Raw genomic sequence first — 27,841 nt, 5'->3', positions numbered from 1 at the left:
CATGCTCCTCTCATGTACCATAACTATTTTCAGATATCCTTCTTCTGTGAATTACTAAAATCTTTTCTCATCCACTGCCCCATTCTGATGAGTCAACCTAGTTTTGTGGAGTAATGCATCTCATTACTCTACAAAAGTCAGACCTGAGAACTGATAGAAATATATGTATATGTATCAAATCCCTTCATCTCACAACCCCCTCAAACATATCTTTAATCACAATAGCAAAGAAAACTCTACTGAATTTGGCCCAAATCCCTCTTTGCAATAAGCCTTTGTTGCCAACCAGCAGATAAGCATACTGTATTCCATGATCATTTCAACCTTTATGTCGTTGCTCCTGCAGCCTATGAAATGCCTTTTCTATCTACCTCCAAATCTGTGAATTCCTCAAAAGCCTTTGTTGCACACCCTGGGAAATCACTGTTAGACTCATTCATTTTAGAAACTACATGGGACCTTGAAATATTTCTAAATCATTTAATACATATGCTGTCTATACAACTAAATAAAGGAATTCTCATAGCAATGAATACACACATATCTTTTTTGGCTTATTTAGGTTGATCTTAAACCAGTTGAAGTTGTTAAATTGTTGTTAGTTGTGTCTGACTCTTAGTCACCCCATTTGGGGTTTTGTTGGCAAAGATACTGGAGTCGTTTGCCATTTCTATATCCAGTTCATTTAACAGGTGAATTAAGTAAGTCTAACACATTTAAGTGACTTTCCCAGGGTCACAAAACTCATAAGTACCTGAGTACTTTGATTTGAACACAGAAAGATGAATCTTCTTGACTCTAAACTAGACTCAGCACTCTATCCACGGTGCCACCTTTCAGCCCTTAACCCAGAATACTAGGCAATAGCAAGTCCTCAAAAAATCCTTGCTGAATCAATGGAAAAAAAGAAGGAACTCTTGTGGAAACTAAAGGTCATGGAAAAAGATAAAAGATCATGATTGGATTATTACCATTAAAATAGTTAAAGTTTTAATTTGGTCATTTTCTATTAAGAATAGGCATTAAACCCTGCAGAGTTAATATTTAATGTTCCATTGAGTTATCAAAATATGATTTAAGGGGCGTTGAAAACATAATTGAAGTATAATGCCTCCCAGAGAATGGTTAAGACACTGTCAAATGATCAGTTTTCATTAAGGATGTGTCTCTCTTAGATTGATAGGAAGTCATGAGTCTGATCATCTGTAAAATGAGAAAGTTTTATGAAATGGTCTCTAATGTCCCTTACAGGTCTCAAATATTATCATCTTCTGACACATATTTCAGTGCACAAATTTATGTAGTAGATACATAGCTGAAGAAAGGTGTATGAATGAGATTTTTAACAAAATTATTTTAAAGTGAACTTCAAACAATCAATTATGAATTATTTACTAAGCAGCTAGAAATTTCCAGGCCCTTTGCTAGACAATACATACAAAGTATGAGTCCCTACTTGCAAGTAACTAAAATTCTAATGATGAACACAAGTATACATAAGGAATAAGCAGCACACATAGGAAACTGATAAAAGAAATAGGCAAACTGCTGAATAAAAACCTTGGGAGAGATAGCACTGACAGTAAAGGGGATCAGAAATTGCTTTATAGAAGATGGTGGTTGCCTCAGACAAAGGTCTAATTACTAAAATTTGTAAGTAACTAAATCAATTGCATAAAAAAATCAAGCCATTCCCCAATTGATAAATGGGCAAGGGACATGAATAGGCAATTTTTGGATAAACAAATCAAAACTATCAATAAACACATGAAAAAACTGTTCTAAATCTCATATAATTAGAGAAATGAAAATCAAAACAACTCTGAGTTATCCTCACACCTAGAAGATTGGCTAAAATGACAGCAAAGGAAAGTAATAAATGTTGGAGGGGATATGGCAAAATTGGGACATTAATGCATTGCTAGTGGTGATGTGAATTTATCCAACCATTCTGAATGGGAAATATACCCAAAGGGCTTTAAAAGACTGCCCTTTGATCCAGCCATAGCATTGCTGGGTTTATACCCCAAAGAGATTTGTATAAAAAATATTTATAGCCTCACTCTTTGTAGTGGAAAAAAATGGAAAACGATGGGATGCCCTTTGATTGGGGAATGATTGAACAAATTGTGGTATATGTTGGGGATGGAATACTATTGTGCTGAAAGGAATAAAGATCTGGAGGAATTTCATGTGAACTGGAACTGTGAACCTCCAGGAATTTATGTACAGTGAAAGGAGCAGAACCAGGAGAACCTTATACACAGAGACTGATACACAGTGGCACAATCAAATGTAATGGCCTTCTCTACTAGCAGCATAGCAATGATCCAGGACAATTCTCAAGGACTTATGAGAAATAACACTATTCATATCCAGAGAAAGAACTGTGGGAGCAGAAGAAGAGATACTGCTTGATCACATGGGTTGATGGGGATATGATTGGAGATGTAGACTCTAAGTGATCACCCTAATGCAAATATTAATATGGAAACAGGTCTTGATCAATGACATATGTAAAACCCAGTGGATTTGCTCATTGGCTATAGGAGGGGGAGATGGAAGGAGGGAAGGGAAAGAACATGAACCTAAATTAAATAATTAAATAATATTTTTCAAATAAAAAAGATGGCAGTTGAGTCATAAAGGGGGAGAGAGACTTTATAAAGTGAGGTAAAGAGGATGTACTTTCTAAGAATATCTGCGGCCAGGTAGCACAAAGGTCTAAAGAAAAAAGATGAGGTGTGTGTAAGGACCAAAAAGGAAGGCCAATTTGGCTGGATGGCTGATTATGGAATGGAGAGTTATGTCTCAAGGTAATGAACAGATTCTGTTTGCTTTAAAAGCTGAGAAGGATTATATAATTTATCCTATAAGAAACATGCAACCATTGATCTTGAATCTTTTGTATAGTGAAAAGACCTTTTGTAAACTGAAGCATTCTTGACTCTCATTCAGCAAGTCTTACCATTCTAAAATTTATCATTTTTGTCAAATTGTCTTTTCACAAATCCAGAGTTTTAAGCAATTAAAATAAAAATTGGTTATTTGAAATGAGTGCCTGAGGAACTTGAATCCCTTATACTAGTGATGTTTGTAGGTCTTTGTTACACCATCTGTTATAACCAGATTATGCTTTCCCATTCTTTTATCTAGGATACTCTTGATTTAATTGATAGGAGAAAGATCTGTTGTTCAATGGTATCTGAGTCTTCATAACTCTGTGGACTTTACTGTCTATGGAAATTTCTTCTTCTTTTTTTTAATTTTCTTTTCTTTCCAGATTAAATGTTATGATTTAAAAAATAATTTTCTGACATTGTGTAATCCATTTTCTCTCCCTCCTTCCCACCCTTTCCCTATTCCCAAGACAGAAGGTAATATGATATGGGTTGTATGTATGCTATTATACAATAGGTATCTCCATTTTATAATTTTGTTGAAGACACATATTACTTTATATTAGAGAAATATTACCATAGGAAAGAATTGGAATAATGTTATGTTTCAATCTGCATTAGGAGACTAGATTCCATCTATGGAGGTGGATAGTCTTTTGGTCCTTGAGTCCATTGGAGTTGTCTTGGATTCATGCTTGCTGATAATAGTTCATTCATTCACAGTTTATCATTGTACTTTATTGCTCTACTGTGTACAATATTCTATTGGTTGAGCTCACTACACCGTACATCAATTCATTTAAGGTTTGGAGGGTTATCTTCATTACTTTTATGGCAAAACAGTATTTCATTACTGTCCATGAAGTTTTTCTGGTAAAGAGACTGGGGTGGTTTGCCATTTCCTTATCCAGTGGATGTAGGCAAATAGGGGTTAAGGGACTTTTACAGAGTAACAAAGCTAATAAGTTTTTGAGGCCAGATTTGAACTGAGGTGTTCCTGACTCCAGGCCTGGACTTTTATCCACTCAGCCAACTAACTGCCAAGGAGAAAGTAAACATATGAATTATTGCTTCCTCTTATCTTCTTGGCTGGTTTTTATAAAAGCACCATTCATAACATTTTCCATTCATGAGGAATCAGCTTTCTTGGAGCTATTTGTGAATTAATCCATGACAGCTTTTAAATGATGCTACCTGCTATACAGCTTTACAGATATGTATTTTGTGAGGTCTGACCACATGATTAGCATCATCATCATCAGGGCATATGGTTGTGATAAATTAAGAGTCAAAATGTGGTGATTCTTCTTTCATCATTAATAAGAAAAAGCCATTATTCTACCATCACTCTATTCCATTTTGTATTTGACAGTTGTCTTCCCTTTCCTTTCATTAATAAGAACTGTCTAGATGAGTTGGCATAATTTGATCTCATGTCAAGTGCTCTGTATTTTTCATTATTTTAAAAAAGTATTCCTTCTTAGCATTCCTTGTCCTCATCCATCATATATTTTGCAAATGAGCACAAACGTTATTTTTGTTTTCTTTATATATTATATCTCTTCAACTAGCAATGACATTTTGTTTTTTTTTCTTTTTTCACCTCTTTGTTGTGGTGGTTTTTTTTTTTGTGATGATCAAACTGACATAGAAAAGAAGTTCATGTTTTTCTTTTTGTCCAGTTATTATCTTTCAATATTGAGAGATTATTTAAATATTTTGACAAAAATGCATATACAATTTCATTTGCATCTTTATTTATCAAGCACCTTATATATAATATGTTCATGTAAAAATTATTTTAATATTTCTTTTATTGATCTGGCTACACATAGACTGTTATCATGAAGTGACCATTTGCCTCAAATGACTTATTCTTGTCCAATATGTTAAGATATAGTCAACGTCATCTTTTATGACATGATTCATTGCTTAGTATGACTAGCACCTTCAAACTATTCCTGAAGAAAGTAAAGATAACTAATTTTGGTCTGACAGATCTGCAAATCTTTTGTCTCTCTCCTTTCTTTAGCCTGAATCAATTTCCCATTTTTCTTCTGTCATCCTCTGCTGTTTCTACATATACAATGAACTCACCAATGACAAGGTAGGGGCTATCTTGAGTACTAGGCTACCTTTTCCAAATTATTCATTGACTTTCTTCATCTTTTCCATCATTTGCTGATGAATAAACTTGGATTATGTTCAATGATTTCTTATATATCTCTTCAATGATGAAATCCTTTTTTTTTTTCAAGTAAGATTTTGGCCATTTTGTAGAAATTCTGTTTTCTTCTGGTTGTATTTATATTTCGCAGATCAATATGAAAGTTTCTTAATTCAGGAATATTTCAATTCATGCATTATAGAATAATTACATATTCAATGTATCTAACACTAGGTGATTTTAAGTCTTAAGTGATGAATTTGTATGTGTGTTTGTCATTTGACAGAATTATTAAAAAAAAAAAGCACTTGCCAATCAACTTTCTAATATTGAACTTATTTTCTAATTTATGTAGACTCATCCAGTAATATAAATATAAAGTATGTCAATAGGTATATAAGAAAAACTTTGTTACTTGGTGAGATTTATATGAGCTTGAGTTCTACTAGAAAAACATATGAAGAACTCAGTAATACCTTTAAACAATAGTAAGGATACAAGTTGAAATTTTAAGGAGGGTCTTAAGGATGACATTTATTAAGCAAACCACTCCAAGTCCAGATTATAATTTTGGGCCCTATTAACCTATAATCTAGGCTTACATAAATTTACATTTTCTTGTGATAAAATCTAATATACTTAAGGAGTAACTAATCTTGCTTTTCCAAATTCCTATGAAATGTAAAGAATATTAATTATTACTTACATTCCATAGTATTAAGGCCCTTACAGAACACTTTCCTCACAAGAACTATTTTCTGTGAGTTGAATTAAACTAATGAGGCAACTATCATATACAATATCATTCTCATTTTTCAAATAAGAACACTGATTCTTTTACATTACTTATTTTTAGATGCCACATAGGTAGCATGTTGATTATTACATTTTTAACAAATGTGGCAGCTAGGAAATTAATCCAGGCCAGATCTATTAACTCCTCCTAGTTCAGAAACCATTACACTGGATAGTTCTTCATCTAATATAACAATAATAAATAAATGTGATTTGTGGATATATTTTGTACATTATAATATGTCACCTTGGTGTGTCTTTAAGCCCTGTGTTCAAGTCCTGCCTCTAATACATACTTAATATGGAAGAAGTCCATTAAACCTCTTTGTGACTCAGGCTACTTTAAAACATTACAATACAGAAACATTTCCTGTAAGGAAAGATGAACAAAATAAAGATTCTCTAACGTTCATGAAAGGACAAGACGAAAGGTATATAATATGTAGTTATAAAACCGTCTACCTCTAAATTATTTTAGACTCCATCTATTTGATAAACTTTTAAAAAAAGGAGAAAACTAGGTATTGGACCTATGGTTTCATTGATTTAGAGAGTGCTAAGAGAGAAACTTCCTCCTTTTATCAATTTTGTTTAAAATTATCATCTTAGATATTTCCCTAGGGTTCAGAACAGAGAATCACACAACTGCTGATGACTTAGAACCTTGTTTTGTCCTATATAGTCATAATAGATTTAATTCAGTTATCAATTGAATGAAAATTCTCAGAACAATTGCATTTTTCTAGGTATCTGCATTATGATTATAAAAAAATAAATCAAATATGATATTAAAAATTTGAATGTTTCAAGTGGAAAGGACTTCAGAGATCATATATCATTCAAATTTTACAGATGATAGTTCAAGTGACTTGGCCAACATTATACATCAAATTAGTGTGATATCAGGTTTTGAATTCAAGACTCGACTCCTTATCCAAGATTCTATCTTAGACCCCAAAATGCTCCTCTTAATTTGAACTATTGCAAATACTTATTACAATATTGTCATAGGGTAAAAATAAAATAGATTTAAACAGACATTACATACTTTCTAAGTTGAATCCTTTATAGTAATACTCACGTTGGTTCTGGATTTCCTTTGGCTTCACAGACAAATTGAAAATATTCATCAAAAGGAAATGCAACTTGTACTGTTGACTGTTCTGTGATTGTTGGGACCTGTTTAACTAAATTATGAAATATGAGTTTAGAGAGCAGACTTTAAAACCATGTTAAAGCTGACATTGCAAGAGGTATAATCATCTTTGCTGACTATCACACTTGACAAGTAAAAGTATCAGCAAAAAAGTGAATTATCTTCCCAGTCAGAGAGAATATTTTATGCATATGTATCCTTCTTAGTACTCATAGTCTTCTCTTACACTATAATTTCTTATATTCTCTTGGAAGTTAAAGACAAGCGCTTCTAGCTAGACAACCGTAGAGTAATTTAGCTTCTCTTCAACTCAAGTAGGGAGAACATATTTTAAGAGAATCACAATTATGAAATATGCTTTTTAATTACTGTGAATACAACATGAAATATTAGACATCTTAACATGAGTACCCTATTTAAAAGCAGACACTTCAGAGAGTATAAAAGTCATTAGTCCTGTTTACAATGAGAGTGCTTATTCACACAAAGGGGAAGTGAATGATCAAAGGTAATATAACTAAGGACTGAGAAAATTCTATTAGAACAGTTGGGTTCCCATGCTCTGCATTATTTTACCTGCCTCCATTTCTATTTCCTAACATTTTAAGTTGAATTATCTCTACATGTTATTATTGCTTGTGGTCAGGGAATGGGCTTGAATTATACACAGTCTAGAAATGAAATGGTTATGAGGCTCATCAAAGTGAATATATACCCAGAATGCTGCTGCTATATGAAATCATAGTGTTACTAAAGCTAGTAAATAATTGGTTCTAATGGTAAGAGTAGTAGAAATAGCAGGAAGAGGAGGAAAAGGAGGAGGAGGAAGAGTTAGAGAAGGAGGAGTAGGAGGAGTAGTCGCAGTGGTGGTGGTAGAAGTAGGAGTAGTAAGTGTAGTAGGAGTAGTGGGAGCAGTAATAGTAGCACCAGCAGCAGAAGTGGGACAATTAAAGTAGCAATAGGAGTACCAAGTTGGCAGAGTGGCTAGAGTTGAGGACTTCTAGTCAGGGAGATCTGAGTTAAAAAAAAAAAACTGCCTTATAAACTTAATAGTTGCAAAGTCCTGGTAAGTAACTTAATATCTCTGTGTCTCAGATTGTTTACCTCAGAATAATAATGGAATTTGCCTTTCAGATTTGTTGAGAGGATTAAATAAAAACATATGTCAAGCTCTTTGAAAACCTTAAAGCACTGTATAAACTCTAGCTATTAGTATTAGCGGCAGCACTAATAGTAGTAACCGACATTTATATGGTACTTTAAATTTTGGAAAGTGTCTTAATCCTCACAACAACCCAGTGAGGTGAGTGCCATTTTTATCCTGAGAGATAATGGGATAATATACAAAAGAAAACAGGCTGAGAAAAATTAAGTCATTTGCCCCCTCACACAGCTGGAAGTTCAGAAGAAACCTATAGAGAGATAAGGAGGATATTAAAATATGAGAACTTAGTAGAATTATTTCCCTCTTTCTTAGTTTTAGCTTCCCCATCTATAATGTGAGATGGTTGTTTATCATCATTATTATCTCTCTCAGGTTTCTAAAATTATTTTCATACACTATATAATTGATCGTTGCAACTACACTGGAAAGTAGACGTTGTCATTATTCCCATTTTAAAGCTAGGGAAACAAAGTCTAAGAATGGTTAGGTGATATGCCCAGGGATATATGGCTAATTATCCAAAATAGGATTCAAACTCAAGTTTTCCTAACTCCAAGTCCAGATTTCTATTCACTTTAGTAGTGCAATAAGATGATCTCTAAGCTTTTTTCTAGCTAACTCTGTTTTTCTCTTTGGTTGCTCATTATCCCATGGTATAATCAGGATATTAACTCAAGATCAATATCCAGGCATAAAATATATGTAAATGTTCCTAAAATAAGGAAATGAATAATTATGTCCATCAGGGCATGTAGCTTATATGTGGCTGTGGCAACAGAGATTTATCAGCCTTAATGCCCTTCAGATTACACAGCTCTGCATTACACTTCAAGGTGATAAGGGATAAGTCATCATGGTAACCATCCCATAGATATCAGTTAATGCCTTGTGAACACCATGTTTATTAGAGTATTATTCCTTCTCATATTTGCCCAGCTTGTAAGGCTCAGAAAAAGCTAATTATTCTGGGAGTGGATCTAATAACCTTTGGGTATTTATAGGAATGTACATTCTACATTTAAAATGCTTTTTCCCATAATTAGGCCAATTACAGAGGCAGCAGACTCTTTGACATTCAAATGGGATATCTGAGTCAGCTGCATTTTCCAAGGAGGACTCTAGAGTCCCTGAAATGCATGTATAAATATTCAGTTCCTCCAAAAACATTCCATCAGTATTTGACAACAATTGTTTTCAAAGTACATTACACTCCTTGAATGCTAAGGATTTGAGCCAGGAAGGAAGACAAATAGATGCTGTGGAATAATCAATAATTTGTAGAAACTCCTTGTCCTGCAGGGATAACATTGGGGCTGATGGAGATGCTACTGAGAGGAAGAAACACAGTGGCTAAAGGAAAATGCGGGGGGGGGGGGGGGTGAGAGGAGGGGAATCAAAGGACATGGTATCTGTCAGAAATCCCAAACATATGGGTAGGAATAAGAAGAAAAGGGAGAAAAGCCAAGTCTCAGAGGGTCCCTTTAGAACCACATCTTTTTCCTTATTCATTCTTTTTTTAAAAAAAGTAGGAAAACAATTTCACTATCAAAAAGTTAAGATCACAAAGTGCTCATTTATCTCATTTAGTCTAATGCTTTCATGTTATAGGAGGAAATTAAATCTCTCTCAGTATAAAAGTAGTGGCAGGTATTAGAATGAGATATGGATTGGGATACAGATTTAGGACTGAATTTCCTGCTCTATCACTTGTCACTCTATAACCTTATATTTCATAAAATGAGGATGATAGATTAGATCTATCATAGGTACATACACAAACTTTTATCATATATATGTATGTATATATATATATATATATATATATATATATATCTCGATATTTTTCTAGTATCTATCTAACTTCCTACCTACCACCTATCCCTTTATCCATTATTCTGATTATATGATCTATATATGTCAATTATAAATCTACAAATAATTCTATTTCTTATAGAGATAAACAATTAGATTAATAATCATTGTATGCTAAAAAATATAAAGCCTTCTTTGGACGTTGTTTGTCTGTAGCTGATAAGATCATTTCTGAGTACATAAAAATATATTTCCTTAAAACTTTTTATTTAAGTCTTAAAGAAAAATATGAAGTCAATCTTGGATAAGTGCTGAAGTAGCACCTGGACTAGCATCATACCTTCTAAAAAGAACATCAAACCATCCTGTCAAAAAAGACAGGAGACAATTATTCACTCTCTTGGCCCCTAGCCACTGCCAGACACCTATCTACTTTGTTTCCAGAATAAGGAAAAAAAGCAAGAATCAGAGAATAACTAACTACTCCTCAAAAGTGGAAGCTACCTTCCAAAATGTAAAAGGTTAAGAGTGAATCCTCTGAGCAGCATAGAGTTCTCTACATCTTGAAATTCAGTGACATGAGATTTTAAAGGGTTTTGTATTTCCCAAAATATAAAAATGACTCGTTATAGTTCTGTGACTTTACTGAAATTTCTAGTGATAAAAAAAGAAACCATCACCAACAACAATACCCTCTCTCTAATAATGCAAATTCGCCCTTGCTATGCAACATTAGTACTCATGATGGCCTTGGAAAGTTAAATGACTGGTCCAAAGGCACTGAGATAATAGGTCAGTATTTTTAAAAAATCTACTACCATTGCTTCTCAACCAATATTTATTTGATATTAAAATATTACCTGAGATTGGTATTTCAATGGCCGTTGTTAATTTTAACATGAAGAAAAGCAGATATTTAATGTATCCTTTTTGTTTCCACTGCATCTTCATAATTGTGGGAGGCACACAGTCTAATGAGAAACAAAGATGACTGAAGTTCTCTCACCCTGTCTTCCAAAGGAAAGGAAATTTTGCACCTACAAGGTCAGAAAACAAGGATAATTACAATATTAGCCCATGTGCTCTGAAATAGGATTAAATTCCTGATATTTTTCATGTACAAATTCTAGTAGGCCATTTTTTTTCTGTCATATTTCTGTATATATATGCACATATCACTCACCTCCTAACCTCAGAGATAGGAATAGTACCCTGTGTTGCCTGAGAAGATTGCAGTAAAAGCATAGGATTTTGGTTACATTACCAGTTGATATTTATTGTGTAACTAACTGATGGACATGTTCCAGTTGGAGAGTGTTCCATTGTTCTAATGAATGGAAAAGAGTACAGCAATAACCCCATTCATTATTATGACCCCTTTCCATTAATTCTTTAAAATGGAGTAGCTAATCCCATTTGATGCATTAATATTTCTAACAGATATGAAGTTTTCATTTTCTTGTGTTCCATTCTGTGCTCTTCAAAGTCACTGTCCTGGAAGCAAGAGGATTAGAGAAAGAGAAGGAAAAAGAATAGCAAATGAATGTGGGCTAGTCCAGTGTGCTAACATTCTCATTTTAGTTGAGTTATGGCAGGTAGGAATATCAAGCACCTTCATTTCCTCAAGCTCTTCCTCAATTATGCTTGAAGCCTATTCATGGAATTTAGAGTAGGAAGGGCCTTTAGAGGTCATCTATTCTGCAGTTCTCATTTGACAGATGAGAAAATTAAAGCTTAGAAAGAATAAATGATTCGTCTAAGGCCACACAAATAGCAAGAATTGGAGACTAGATTTAAACCCAGATCTTTCTGATACCAAGTCCAGTATTAAAGAAACTATACCACATGGTCTCTTTTCTAAAAAGCCTTAAGAATTAATAGAGGAAATCACAGTGTCACTGGAAAGAAAAAATATCCCCACATAGTAAGATGTAGAAAATAGGGTATCTGTTCACCAGTTACCCTTCTTGTGTACAATCTCACTCAAAACTTGGGGAAGACAGCAACAACAAAGATAATAACAATACAGATGGAAGATCACTTAATGATAAACTGTTTATATTTTAGTCATACGTGTTTGTTTGTTTTCCACTCATAAGCACTTTCACAACAAGGATTGACATGTATAATCTTACATATACTAGCCACATAAGAAATGGTTGCTGTAAATGAATTTAAATGAATTCTGTGCATTTTGGTTCATATAAAATCCCATGAATACAAAGTTGAGGGCATATTTCTCGATATAGTAGCTATTGATCAGTTAATGTTATTATGTAGAGTACTTTTAAGAAGCAGATCTGGGGAGGGGGAGGAACTGGGGAGCTGAGGAGCTGAGGAGCTCAGTGGATTGAGAGCCAGGCCTAGAAAGGAGAGGTACGAGGTTCAAATCTGGCCTCAGGCACTTCCCAGCTGTGAGACACTGTGCAAGTCACTTGACCCACATTGCCAAACCATTACCACTCACAGAAGGTAAGGGTTTTAAAAAAGCAGATCAATTTGGGGATGCCACCCGAATCATTTGTGAAAACAGAGGAAATGATGCCTTCTAATCCAAACTGTGGTTCTAAAATAGAATACTGAAACTTTTTGATAAATAATTCACAGTTATTCTAGCTCCAGATATGTGGAAAACTTCACTTCACTGAAGTTTTCCACATATCTGGAGAAGCTATGGCACATCCCAATGTGTTCACAAGTAATTTTTTTTAATCCTTAAATGATGCCGATGTACAATGTATGAGTCCTACAACTGAGAGGAAAAGAATATATTGAATTTTTGGAATTAGTATTTCTCAGGATCCCTAGTCTCTCAGACAGAAGCCCTTGATTGGAAAAGCATCATATTTCTGGCTGTGTTACCTGGATTCTAATAATGCAATTCCACAATCTTTAGAGAATTAAAATTGGGGGAGGCAAATATGTGAAAGAAACTAATTAGGAGGCCATTACAATAGCTTAGGAAAAAAATTATGAGAGCTTGTGGTATGTCCCTGTGTGTCAATATAGAAAGAAATAGTCATTTATGAGAGATGCTCTGGTAGAAACATCAAGATTAACCATCTGATTGGGCATGTGGGGAGACAGAAAAAAGGAAATTGAGGGTAACAGAGAGATTATAAACTTGAGACCCGTCAAATATAATGTAATCTTTGACATAAATTGGAAATTTTATTAGGTTGGAGGGAAATACTGAGTTTTGGATATGTCACATGAAGTTGCCAAGACAAATCAAGAAATATTTAGTAAGCAGACATTGTACTAAGGCACTATACTAAGTGCTAAGTAACTGTATTTATGCATGTTTATGTTATTTATGTGTCTAGATGCATACATATATAGATACAGGTATGCATATATACATGCATTCATATCTGTATATATATTTATACATACATACTCACATGTCTCTATATATATTTATACACATGTATTCATATGAGCTTATTTAACTCATATACACATAAACAAACAAACCTACATATATACACCCATGCAGTGCAGGAATAGAGTTCCTGCTTTCAAAGAGCTCACATTCAAATAACGGAGATAGCATGTGATATTTACAAACAAGAGCTATTCAGGATAAATTAGAGATGATCAAGAGAAGGAAGACCTTAGAAATAAGGGAAATTGGGAAAGGCTTCTTGTGGAAGGTATGACTTTACCTGTGCCTTTAAAGAAGACAGGAAAGTCAGGAGTTAAGATATAAGATATGAAAATGGAAAAAATTCCACGAATGGGGCCAACCTGTTAAAATGCTCAAGTTTTTGTAATGGAGAGCTTTTCAGATACTAAGGTTTAGATATCTATTGACCATTAAGTTCAAATTGCCCAGCAGATAGTTGTTGTGGCACTAACTAAAGGTTTGAAAGAAATGTGGGTGTGGGTGTGTATATATATATATATATATATATATATATATATATATATATATATATATATATATATAAACATAAACATCACTATTCAGTTGACTAATATATATATGTGTATATATATAGAGATGGATATATAGATAGATATAGATAGATTGGATGATAATGGAACTTCTGGTACTTTATGAATTTATTGGGAGGGGGAGAATATAGAGAAAAGGAAAATATCCCAAGATTAACCTTAGAACATATCCACTTTCAAAAATTGATATGGATAAGCCAACAAAAATCTAAGAAAAATGGTCAAATAAGTAAAATGAAGAACTAGACTTGGAGTGGTGAGGAGGAGGAACAATGAAGAATATTCAGGATGAGAGTATTGTCAAGAGTGTAAAGAGAGAGTAAAATAAACATAAAATTTTGTTATTAACTCTTACAAGTATCTTTGTATTGAGGAATTCCAATTGAAATCAGATTGCAATGGGTTAAGAAATGAGTGATAGTAAAGGAACTATTCTTCTTCTTTCCTCCTTTTCCAATTCCTCTTATTTTTCCTCTGACCCATGAAGCAATAGGTAAGTATCCTATGTAGCTTTTTCAATACTCAGAGACATACATTTAGATGTTGTTATACTAACTGCTCTGTTGGATGAGATTGCTTCCACCACTCTATTCTCAACTGGTATCTCATTTAAGTACAAGAAAGGTTTGTTAAGATGGCCCATAGAGTTGGCAGTCAAAGAACTAGATAGCTAGTTGCAAGGCTATGGTACACGGCTATTTAAGGTAGAGGACTGTAGAGGAAATATTTACTTTGCTTTTCATTTTAATATCTCTTTATGAAAGAAGATGAGAACAGGAAATTGATATAACTTTTATAACTATATGATCCCCTCTAATGAGCAAATTATTATTTACCATTTGGTTCCATTAAAAGCTGATATTGATTGTTTTAAGGGCAGCTCATTAAACAAAGAAATGAGCTGCCCTTTATTTGTGAAGACCAAAACATTAAAAATCCTGATGCTATTAAGAAATTATGTGTTTCCAGATTTGTGCACGATAAATTACCCCATCCTGAAGCAGGGAATAAAAATATTACATATTCAAATAAGTGAGAAATGTTAAATTCTCATTAATCTCCCAAAGTGGGTTAGAATCCTTAAGTACTTCTAATTATTGCATCAAAATAGCTCATTGATACTAATTGCTCAATGATGATGATGAGTTAGGTGTTGGAATTTTAATGGTTTTAGGAATACAGTCTCAATCTCAGCTAACTCATATAGTAATACTTCAAAGACCCATAATTTTGTCATCATAGGAAATTCAACAGACTTGATCACCCAAGAGATTTTCATATTTAATAAAATTTATGGTATATTATTTATATTCTCATTCTTTTTTATCTATTTTAATGGTGTTCAAAAAGAAATTACAGGGCATCGCTATCCTATTATTCTCTCATAGACAATGCTCGATGGATATTACTTAGATAGATAAACTGTTGTTATTGTTAAATATATCCTTATACAATTGAATACATAATCAAATGTGCATGTGAAGACAGGGAGTAAAAGAGAGACAGAGACAGAATCAGAGAGACTAGATCACTTTATAGATAATGGGAGTACTCTTAGTCAATACAGATATCTGTATCTAGTCTGCAACATATGGACTTGAGATTTCCCAGAATCACACATTCTCTGCATTGATTTCTCATTCTATCTCGGTCTCTGTGTTTGTCTTGGTCTTTCTCTGTATTTAAATCTCTGCCTCTATCCATTCATCTCTCTCTTTTTGTCTGCCTGTATCTGTCTCTCCTCTCTTTTTTTCTGTTTCCTCTCTCTTTCTCTCTCCCCTCTCTCTCCTCATTTCATCTCTCTCACTGCCTCTGGTTTCAGAATTGTAATTTCAACCACTATTTCTTGCTCTGACCCCAGGTCTCTGTCTACTTAACCAAGCTACTCATTGAGAGTACAAAAATGGGATAGTGAGTCTTGTTCATACAATTCAGAGCACGTCCATACCACGGAGTCAACATCAACAAAGCAATCCATCTCCTGAAGTTGTTTAATGGTTAATTCTAGATGAGCTCTCATCTTTTTATAAGATTATGATTTCATTTGCCAGAGACATGCATGTTAAGAGAGTGTTACTTAAAAGCCACTAGTAATGAGAAATTGACCCCCTGCAGGGGTAGTCACATTAAAAAAATGACAAAAGAGAGCATAGAAATAGCTTTCAGATTGTAGAAAGAAAAGCTCTTTGTCATTTCATCATGCAGGATATGGAAAAGTCCAGTTTATTGAATACATCTATTTTAAAGCTATAAGATAAATACAATTTTAAATCTCAATTTCTCTATCCTAGGTAAAAAATGAGTTTCCTATCTCAGGAAAATATCAACCAGCAGGGCTGGTGAAAAAGTGAGGTCTAAAACTAAAGAATAATAAGCTTCTTGGACATAGCCAAAACCAGAAGCTGTCCCACTTGAAGATGTTAAAGCCATTTAACTCAAATCCCATGTGGTAGGCAATACAGCCCTAGAGCAGGCAAGCTTTTAATTAACTGTTTGTGAAAGCTGGCAAAAAAAAAAAAGAAAAAGAAACCTTTCTGTCTCTTGCTGCTCTTCTGTAGGAATAATAAAAGTCTCCAACTTCCTTCCCAAGGTGAATAAAAGTTCTCAGAGCCATATCAGATATAGTAGTGACCAGATATATTTCCAAGAGAAATCTAAGTGAGTGATGGTTTCCCTAAGATGATATTAAAAAGGAAAAGAAAAGAAAAGAAAAGCAGATGTTCAGGATACCCATATGTTTAATTCATCTTAAATTAGAATCAATAAAACAAATGCTTCTTTGTAGTAGTCTTTGTATATTGTTTTCTATAAGAAGAAAAAAGATACTATGCATCTTATTGTGCCATTTATCTAATTGCTGTCACTGTCCTATTTATTGTTAAGACCACCCCACCTAATACACTACCACTATGGCTAAAGCTGCTGCTGTTGCTGCTACTACTACTTCTACTACTACTATATTTTCTATCAAAATCTCAAAAAATTCTGGGCCAAATATTCAGGATTTGTTTTGAGTCAGCTTATCTCAGGAAGTAGAGATTTTACTACTTACTTGTTGCTATGGCATATTATGTTCAAACTATAAGTCATCTAGTCTCACTCTGGTAACAAAAATAAATATTAAATTCTGCAAAACATATTCCACATTATGTTCCTAACATTAATATCAGAAGACCCCAGTGTAACTCAGTACAGAGTTAAGAACTCTGAGTTTCAGTGGTATTTTTGATACTTACTACCTATATGACCATTAGTAAATCCATTTCCTCTCATGTTAAAGTGGGGATAACAACTTCTTACGTTTATCTGATGGGGATATTGTGAGGAAAAATCTTAGAAAATATAAACAGGCTATAAAGCAGGTGTTGAGAGTGCTTTAATTAGCAATACTGATAAGAATAGTAAATGAGGGGGCAGCTGGGTAGCTCAGTGGATTGAGAGCCAGGCCTACAGAAGGGAGGTCCTAGGTTCAAATTTGGCCTCAAACACTTCCCAGCTGTGTGACCCTGGGCAAGTCACTTGACCCCCATTGCCTAGCCCTTACCAGTCTTCTGCCTTGGAACCAATACATAGTATTGATTCCAAGACAGAAGGTAAGGGTTTTATAAAAAAATCCTCTCTTTCCACTGACACTAACACCTCTCAAATGCAGACTCATTACTTCACACCTAGGCTACTCCAGTGGCCTGTTGGGTAATCTCCTGGTTTAAGCTGATTCTCTACTTAGCTGTAACAAAACAAACCCAAGTCATTTTTATATACTTTTTTGCCCCCTTTCACCTCCCCAGCAAAGCCATGTCATTCATATCATTTGTGGGAGTAAATGGTTGTAAGTGATAAAGACTATAAATCTTGACTTGTCCAGCTCTGTAGAAGATGGAGACAGATTGGAAATAGAGCCTCCAGGGATAATCTCAAAGGGAAGAGTTTTTGAAAGTAAGCAATATGGAGGTGGGGGGAGGAAATAAGACTGAAATTGTCAAAGATCTCAGAGGGAAGAAAATCCTATTAAAGATTTTCAGCAAAAACAAATTGAACAACAGGATACTATTCTTATTCAATCCTCTTAGTCATATTTGACTCATGAGATTTTCTTGGCAAATATCCTGGGGTGTTTTGCCATTTCCTTCTTCAGCTCAATTTACAGATGAGGACACTGAGGAAAACTGGATCAAGTGGCTTGCTCAAGATTACAGAGTTTGTACATGCCTGAAACTGTATTTGAACTCAGTTCTTCCAAGACCCAAGCCTGGTGTTTTATCTATTGCACCATCTAGCTATGCCCAAAAAGCGTATTGATTGATTCTGAAATTAAAAGTATATAAATTTTGAAGCTTATTGATTCAGGCTGTAAAAATGTAATACTCAGCAAAACCTAACAAAACAATACATACCTAGAATTTTACATCAAAATGTTATTATCTTTCATATTCTTTCAGACCATAAATTCCCATACTAAAAATAAAAAAAAACCTTATTGGTAATGGGAGTAAGAAAAATGATGATTCAAACGAATATAATTTGAGTTGATGAGGCCATTTTTAAAAAAATTCTATAGAAACAATAACACTTAGTTCAAATTTACTTAGACAACAGCCCCTTGTCTGCCACCTCTTTATAAGAAAAGGAATGTTTGTAGCCAAGAAGTACTTTGTTGACATTCCATTCCACTTGGAAACAGTATTAAGCTATCTAGCCTGTCATTGCTTCAAGAGATTAAATCTCATTTACTAGAAACCAATGTAGGGACATTTTTGATAAGGCAATTTCTTTGGTATTCTTCCATCTAGTAAACATTAAAGCACAAACTCCTATAGCTATCACAAGTGGAATATGTTACAGGGACATGTAATAATGATGAAGTATTGTTCATGACATAATTCAGTGGATTTATTAACTAGTCCTTGGCTATAAGATACATGTGATCATTTAAAATTCATTTTCTTCATGGGGGAAAAAAAGGATGAACTCAAAATAACAATGGAGAGGTTTCTGGATAAGGCTGTTTTTCATCTTCACAACAGAACAAAAATAGCCTTCACTTCTCTCTCACCTGAAATATCCATCTTTGGAAACTGGTAGCCCTTTTACTTCAGCTTTTTTTTTTTCATTTTTATCAAAGAATAAAATATTCCCTTTTGTGAAGGAGGAGAGTGTATTTACATAAACTTGAAGTATGGGATCTGAATTGTTTAAAACCTCATAAACCAGGGTACATAAATTCAGAGTATTTTTGAAGTTTTTTTTTTTTTTTGGTCGTTGAAGCAATTTCTTAATATTCTAAATCAATTTGTATGTGTCATAAACACAGAAATCCAGAAACAAGTGCTAATGGCTTTTAATCCACAGACAAAGAAAGGATCATCAACCCTGGCTCTGTTTGGTAAATCTGCTGAGCATCCCTGCTCTGTAAAGCAACAAGACAAAGGGATTTGCTTATGGTGTTAATCAACATCTCTTCATAGCCTTCCCACTATCTTCACACAGACTCATTATATACAAAAGCTCCAAGCACAGTGGATTTTATAAAAGCCTAATCACCTTATCTCCAAAAAAGTTCATTCCTGTTCACTTATTAATCCTAATATAAATATAAAAATAATTTTTCCTACTGCTTGACTATTTGAAATGGAGGAATACTTGAAATTGTAGTTGCCCAGCAAGATGCCAGAATAATCTATTAATTCTTGGATCCCATCTGCCCATCTACACTTTCTCTTGTCAAACCCGACAACTATTCTGTTTTCCTGATACTCAGTGAAACCATGGGAGGTTGGGGTGGGAGGAGTAAACAAATGAGGAAATTCTGAAAGAAGGAGGAGGTTAAGGAGAGCAGACTCAATGTCCTTTGGCTATGCTTGGTGGTATTGTTTTAGTCAAAGGATTTGAGACATTGAGCCTAGGAAGGAATAAACAAGTCCAAGAGTGTTACAAGCCAGACCAATGACTAACAAAGCAGCCATACAAGATGGAGTGAGAAGAAGCCAGCATTCTAGTCATCAGAAAATAGAGAGGAAGTATGCATGAAGCTTGGAGATTATTGCTCATTCATTCTTTCAAGAAGCATTCATTGAGTGCTTTAAGATTTACTAAACACTTTTATTCTTACTCTGTGAGGCAGTTATCTATGAAAATTCCCATCTCAAAACCTGGAAAAACTTATATAAACTGATGCAAAGTGAAATGAACAGAACCAGAACATTGTAGACACTAACAGCAATAATGTATAATTATCAACTGTAAATGATTTAACTAAAACTTTTCAGCAATACAATTATCCAGGACAACTCCAAGGAATTCATGATAAAAAGGCCATCCTACCATAAAAGGAGCTGATGGTATTTGAATGCAGATTGAAAGATTAATTTTTCCCTTTATTCTCATGTAAATGATGTGTCTTTTCACAACATGATGAACATAGAAAAATGTCTGTTATAATAACACATGCACAACCTATCTCATAATATCTGCTACCTTGGGGAGGAGAGTTTGAAAGGAGAGAGGACATGGATTGCAAATAATTATTAAAAATTGTATCAATATAAAAACTAGGAAAAATAATTTTCCTATCTAGTGACTATCAAATTCATGAAATCACAAGGACTAATTTTCTTCAAATTTCCTCCTTTTGTCAAGAAATGAATAGACATTAAGAATAATTAGGAAAAAATCAAATAATAGTTCTTTCCCTCAAGCAGGTTCCATTATATTAAGGAACATGATATGAACTAGATAAGCTAATGCAAATTTTATACAAATTATAAACAATTACCCAAAGATCACTAATTTAGATATAAGTGGAGTATAACAGGTGTCACTGGAACTGAGTCTCTGATATGACAGAAGTGATGAAAAAATTTGAGTTACCAGAGATAGTGGTAAAAATATAGTGTTAAAATGCAGATGACATGAATACTATGGAAACATATTTTGTGTAACTTTATATACATAACCTATATTAAATTATTTGCTTTCTCAAACAGAAGGGAATGAAAAAATTTGGAAATAAATTTTTTAAATGTTTAAAATTGCCCTTAAATGTAATTACAAAAAATATTAAATATAGAAAATAAAACAAATTGTAGGTGTGGGAAATAGAAGGTTGATTGCCATGACTAGGGATTGGTGAGTAGGCCAGTGAGCCATCAATATAAAGCATGTAAATAGAAATAATACATGAAAGGACTAGAAATATAGGGTAGGGTTATATTGTGTAGACTGTTAAATGTCAAACATTTAAGACCAACACTGTCTCCTATAAAGTAATCAGATTTTCTACACACTCATTGAACCCCATGTAAAAAAAAAAAAAAGGATTTGTACCTGTTGCCCTCTTCATTCTTTCTGCAAAAATCATTTAAAGAAAAAAATCGACCTGAATTCATGAAACTGATAGTTGGGGTGGGGGGGGATTTCTTGATATTACTGTCACAGAATTGTTGGGATACAAATGATTCACATATCATAGAAGTTAAATCAAGTTGAACTATTTAATTTATTGCCTCTCAAAATTTAAACTCATTGACATTGCACTTTTAGTTATAATGGTCATGTATTCAATGCAGTCTGAACATAAGAACACTTTAATTCAAATTTTTATGAATTCATCTTTTCATTTTCTTTTTCTGAGATGTCTGGAGTTAAAAACTTTTTTACTCAGAGCAGCAAGGTGGCTCAGTACATAAAGATCCAGGCCTTAAAATGGGAAGTCCTGAGTTCAAATTTGTCCTCAAACACTTCATAGTTGTGTGACCTTAAGCAAGCTAATTAAGCCAAATAGCCTAGTCTTTATTGCTCTTCTTCCTTAGAAGCAATATTCAGTATCACTTCTAAGATGTAGACTAGGGAGGCAAATGAGGTATCTGGAGAAGGAGGGTGAGAAAAGAGTTGAGGAAAGAGGAGGACTTTCACTTACTAGTATAATGTCTATTCAAGAACAGATTCATCTAGAATGGTTTATTAAATGGCATATCTATGGGATTCCTAGTATCTCAATAGTTCAACAAATTAAGTTTCATCCATTAGGTCCATGCTCCATTGACAGACATCAGAATTTCAATATAACATGCTAAATTGTCTTTCAGAATTAGAGATTAAAAACATCACCTTCTAGCAAACAGATTTACATACATACAGAACAACTAGTAAATGTTATAGCATAATAACTGTAAAGAATGAACATTGTACAACAACCTATTTTATTTTCTCCAATCAAATTCATATAAATAAGTATGAATTATGTCTTAGTTAAGATTAACAAATGTTTGTTGAGTTGAACTAAGGACATTTCTTCCTCCTATAAAGATTTGAGTTTGGATTACAGAATTCAAAAGATCAGGCATACTACTAACAAAGCATTAGCCAAAACAAAGTAAGAAATAAATTCTGTTTTTAACAATTGCTTTGATTCTTCTTTCAATCTGAAAAAGCTATTGATGAAAGTCTTTTGATAAAAGTAACAAAATTTGATGGAAAAAATAGACCTGCTTCCCAATAACAGTTATCAAGGTTATTATTGACACATTTTTAAAATATGAAGCAGTGCTCTGTACTATATTCTGATTAGAAGCATGGTAAAAGTCAGGGAGGCGATTTTCATGCCATAATTATTATCTGACTACAGTGGTTGGTTGCTATTGTAAGGTAATGAAGCATTCTCTAGAGGTAGTGATTTTAACAGCAGGGGTTCTGTGCTTGCTTCTAGCACTTAACTAGACCATACAGAATCTCATGAAATTGCTACTTAATTGCACATGAATAGGTATTACAAATAGCTGAAAACAGCTATTATTGTTGATTCCTTCATTATATGCTGATGGTGCTCAAAAGATGGCTGCTATCTCAGGACAACCGGGGTGGGAGGGATGGGTATTATAGTCAGTTGTTATTGACTTTTTATGGCTGGAAAAACAAATGGTAGCAATGAATTCTTTGGGGCATGGAGAATTCCACCTTTATCTTCTGGGAGATACAAGACACATTTTGTTATAGTAAGAGAGGAATTGATTGGCATATCAAGCCACAACTCCAACTGGTCAGTAGAAATGACCATCCAAATTAACTATATATATTTGGATGAAGGAGATCAGAAGAATTAAAATAAAGTTACAGATAGCTGATATAAAAATCAACGAAGGTTCATAGAATTGGACCTGGAAGATACCATGGGAGTTATGAAACCCTAATTAAGGCATTTCACAGATTAGAAAACAGATCCAGAGAGGAAACTGAATTTTGAATTGAATGTCAGGGATGAGCAGGTAGTAATTGGCAGACAGAATTTGAATACTGGTCTTCAAGCATGAAAATCCAGCAGTAACTATTTTCTTTGATTTTTAACACTGCCATTAGAATGTTTACTGTTTTTTATAATCTTAGATATCAATGATAAAAATCTGTCTACCAAATACATGAAAAGATACTGAATGGATCAGAGAAAATAAACACAAATTTTAACTTTAAATGTTTTTTTTTTTCCTGAAGATAAATTCATAATACATGTAACTCTAAGTCAATCACTGAGATTCATATGTTAACAGCCCTCCAATCTCAGGAACCTTAGAAATAGATTTGATTTTGGGGAGAAATCCTACTGAAGATCACTGTCATTGCTGCTCATTTCTCAGTTTACTTTCCCTTTTATCATCACAACCTCTGAAAGCTGAGGACATAACTAAACAACTTATCCTTTGAGTCACAACTGTCACTCAAGTGTCAATGCAATCAGAAAAGAGTAACAGGAAAACCATCCTCCCCACTCTAATACCATCAGCCTCAATAAGTCTTAGAACTAAAGTAAGGACCCAATGTGCTTTGAACTCTCATGGAGATGGAGTGTTAATATTCACAAGTGCTAAGCAACTGAGATGGTCCAGCTCACATTTTTAACATCTTGGTAACATATTCACCATGTTAAAATCAATGTGGTTTCCTGTTGTTAACCAAGGAACTCTTTTTTTCTTCAGAGATAAGGCAAGGTCTGAACTCCTGTTGAAGTCCAGGAAAACTTATGGTCAGATCTTCTCTATAGGACATAAAATGAGACCAGCAAGAATATTTATTAAAAAAATATTTAAAATATTTTATTAGAAAAAGCAGTATTATACTGTGATCCATTTAGAGATTAATGAATGGAGTTTTGTCTCTCACAGCAATAAATAAGGTATTATATGATGTTTTCAAAACATATACTAGCTTTTATGGAAGATTATTCCTGCCAATTCCATCATAATAAGCAATACTTGAAAGATTTTTTTTTCCTTCATAAATACTGGGAAATAGATTGATTCTGATTTACTATAATGTTTTAGTAGAAGTACATATTATGTATTTATTCATGAAAGCATGTGAAAGGTTTTAATTTTACTGTTATATTTGTTTTTAGGACAAAATAAATTATTAAAAGGGAAAAATTTATAGCAAATACATTTTTGGATGAGGGAGGAAGGTAAAAATTGGGAGATAGGCAAGTATTGGAGAAGTAGGTAACCATAGGTAACCATTGGGAGAATGAAGCTTGTTCCTTTGGGAGAATGGAGTTTGTTTAGGGTCTGTTACTCTTCCTGACACCCTTGGGACTTTAGATAGATAGATAGATAGATAGATAGATAGATAGATAGATAGATAGATAGATAGATAGATAGATAGATAGATAGATAGATAGATAGATGAATATATTTAAATCTATATATTACACATATTAACTGACTGTGGCTAAGTATACTTGTCTTGTTGCGAAATTATTTTCATTTGCATCCAAGTCTTTGACCCTTCTTTTGTTACAGAAATATTAGTTTGCTATTTCTTCTAAGATTCATTTTAGAGATGAAGAAACTGAGGCAAACATGGTTAAATTACTTGACTAAGATCATACAGCTAGTAAACTTCTGGGGCTAAATTTAAACTCAGATCTTTCTGACATTGGGTCTGGCATACTATCCATTGTACTACTCAGTTGCCCAACTATATCCGGACCTTTTATGGAAATGAACGATATCATGCCACATGAATATCAGTAATGCCCTTTAGCACTATGATCTCTCTCACCAAATGAGGCAATCAGATAAGTAAATAAACATGATGTCTATTTCAGAAAAAACTGAAAAAACTTCTTTTAATTCAGTGCACAGATGTACATGATAATTTCTGCTTTATTTATTTAAACAGTTTAGGAAGAAGCTGAAAATAATGAATGTGGTGATACAACTTGCTGACATAACAGAAAGTCTTTTGTTCAACCTGGCTAAAGGAAATAAAATGAACCCAACAAATAAATTAAATGGGAGCCATGGTCCTCAAGCTAAGAATGTGGCATCTGCACTTTCAAACATGGCCTGGCTATTTTTTCTATACACAGTCTGAATCTCTACGTAAAGTCAGACTCTACCATTCGAAATCATACATCTTGGAATGAAACCACAATGGAAACCTAACTATAGAACTACAGAACAATTAACACTAATGAATACACACACTCTGAGGGGAAATGATATAAACAGGGTTTATGGGGAAGGAAAAATATAATAAGGAGGTGTTCTCAGAAATATTAAGGAAAATATGTATATACATATAAATATAGATTATATAAAATATATATCACATAAAAATATGTATTGCAATGGACAAAAGGATAGAGATAGGATAAGATTTAAGAGAAGTGGAAGTCTTGAAGGCATACACTAGGAACTCAAGGGAAAGGATTTTAGCAGGCAAAAAGCAGAGGAGGAACAGTTTGGAAGGGACAACTGCTAGAGTGAGTGAAGGATGTTAGAGGCTCTTCCTGTCCAGAAGGGAGTAGGAAATGCAACTTGGTCAAGCTTAGTTACCTCAACTTGACTATGGAAAAGGAGAAACCCCTAAATCATCTTGGAAGGTACTCTCCTTGACTGGGGAACATCTAGGAAAGGATCTGGCCATACCGGTTGTGTTTTCCAGAGGGTTTTCATCTAAAAATCCTGTCATATGAGGTTTTACCTCAGGGGTCAGACCCTCTGGGTTGGACTTAGGTGCTTGAGAGCAAGCATAAAGGGGTTTGGATACAGCTTGTGAACTAAATCAAACCAACTACTGAGGGTCATAGATAGGTAGAGCTGGTAAATTAGCCAGAAAACTCGACGGCTCCCCCTTGAGAGGGACTTAGAGGGTTGTGGGAAATTAGCTAGATCCCTTAGAGTTAGGGACCCCTTTTTCTGATCCTTGCTTTGTATCACCTCTTAAAATAAAAAGATACTGTTTTTATGTCAATTGTCTCCAAGGCATTTGTGACTGGCCCAGTGAGAGAAAGTGATTCTGCTTCACTCTCACTAACTGGAGGTTAAAATACCCATAATTCACAGCTGGGTATTCAGGGAGATCTCTGAATGGAAACTATTCAATCCAATCTGGATCTCTCCCCTTATTTCTTTTTTTTTGTATGGATTTATATATTTAACAAGGATCATAAAGATAGTACCAGGATCATAAGGATAGCATTCCATTAAGAAAATAATTAAGCAATTTAATATTATATTAATAGATAAAAAAATCTATTTATCTAAAAAATAGATTAAAAAATACAGAAAGAACCTGGGGGCGGGGGATTCATTCATGATCCTAAGATATTTTTCATTTGTCTTTTTTTCTTTTCTATCAATATTACTAAGTGATGAACAATTGAAACATGCCTAATAAATTCAAGGATGGTTTCTCCTTTCCTTTATAAAAGTGAGAACCTAAATGCATGAGTATTTCCTATTTCAGACATGGTCAATGTGTTGTTTTGTTTTGTATGACAATCAATTTACCAAAAAAAATGGAACAATTCCACACATACATACTTATATATGCCCATGAAAACATACCTATGTGTATAATGCCTACAATCATAAACAATTGTATAATCATTTAAAAAATAATATATTAATTGCTGTGTTGTACTAATATAGTAAAAATATAAATGCTTCCTGAAATACTCTAGATTTAATAGCATATTAACAAAGTAATCATTTTAAGAATTAGGTAAAATATTTAAAAATAAGTTGGAATAATTATATATATGTATATATACAAAATGATAAAACAAAAAATAAGAAGAAAGAATACTTGGAAATACCAGATATATTTTTCTGTAAAGTAGTAAATACCATTATTTTATTTTTCTCCATAAATATAGATAAGCTGATCGCTGGAATCTCACTGGCACAGATAAGCAAGATTTAGAAATAAAATTTAATGAATCATAATATGGTACTAGTTTCTGTTCCCAGATGAAAATACCCTCCAAATTGTACAGAGGGGGAAGAAATTATTAATAGAAAAAAGTAATATAATTTAATTCTATAGATAACATACATCTGAATTTATAATTCTTCCTCCACTCCCACTGAGCATCCCTATCCCTAGTCTGCTCAGTATGCCACATAGAAGGCACCGTGTAATTCATTGGCTTATGGCTATAGGGCTTCTCATTGTGACCTGACCCAAAACTCTCCCTGATCCCCAAAGTGAAGCAAAATACTGAGACATTGATTCTGCTCAGGCATTCATGGAAAAAAGAAAAGTGTGTAGGGTTACCAGACTCAGGGAGACATTAGGAGGTTGAGATGTATTCATGGTGTATGAAACCATGGAATACAAATAAAAATAGCATCAGGCCTGAGGGAAAGAGAATTATAAACAACAACAGTGACACTAGTAGCATCAACAACAGCATTTGAAATATTTATTTTAAAATTTTTAATACACTTTTATCTAGAGGTTCAACTATTTGGTCTATGCTTCAATAACCTTATTAAGAATAAGAAAATCCCCTTAAATGATCACATTTATGTTATTTGTGGCAACAAAAAAAAACCGATTAATTAAATATGCTTAGAAACTGGAAAGTGGCTGTACAAATTATGGTATAT

The 27,841-nt window shown here is 33.6% G+C and overlaps 1 protein-coding gene across 16 annotated transcripts in view; it reads right to left on the bottom strand.

The window, feature by feature from the left end:
• Positions 1-27,841, bottom strand: part of CHL1 (cell adhesion molecule L1 like) — a 261,865-nt gene that overhangs the window by 102,047 nt on the left and 131,977 nt on the right. For all 16 annotated transcript variants that reach the window (XM_007500104.3, XM_007500099.3, XM_007500102.3 and 13 more), the window contains 2 exons: positions 10,856-11,032; positions 6,944-7,049 (listed from right to left, as the gene is read on the bottom strand). In XM_007500104.3, the coding sequence (XP_007500166.1) occupies positions 6,944-7,049; positions 10,856-10,946 (197 nt within the window). In that variant the 5' untranslated portion in view covers positions 10,947-11,032. The remainder of the gene's footprint in view (positions 1-6,943; positions 7,050-10,855; positions 11,033-27,841) is intronic.

This window comes from Monodelphis domestica, chromosome 7 (assembly GCF_027887165.1).
Source record: "Monodelphis domestica isolate mMonDom1 chromosome 7, mMonDom1.pri, whole genome shotgun sequence".
NCBI classification, from domain to species: Eukaryota; Metazoa; Chordata; class Mammalia; order Didelphimorphia; family Didelphidae; genus Monodelphis; species Monodelphis domestica.
Note: the sequence above shows the minus strand (reverse complement) of the source record. Positions and strands in the feature narration are given on the sequence as shown.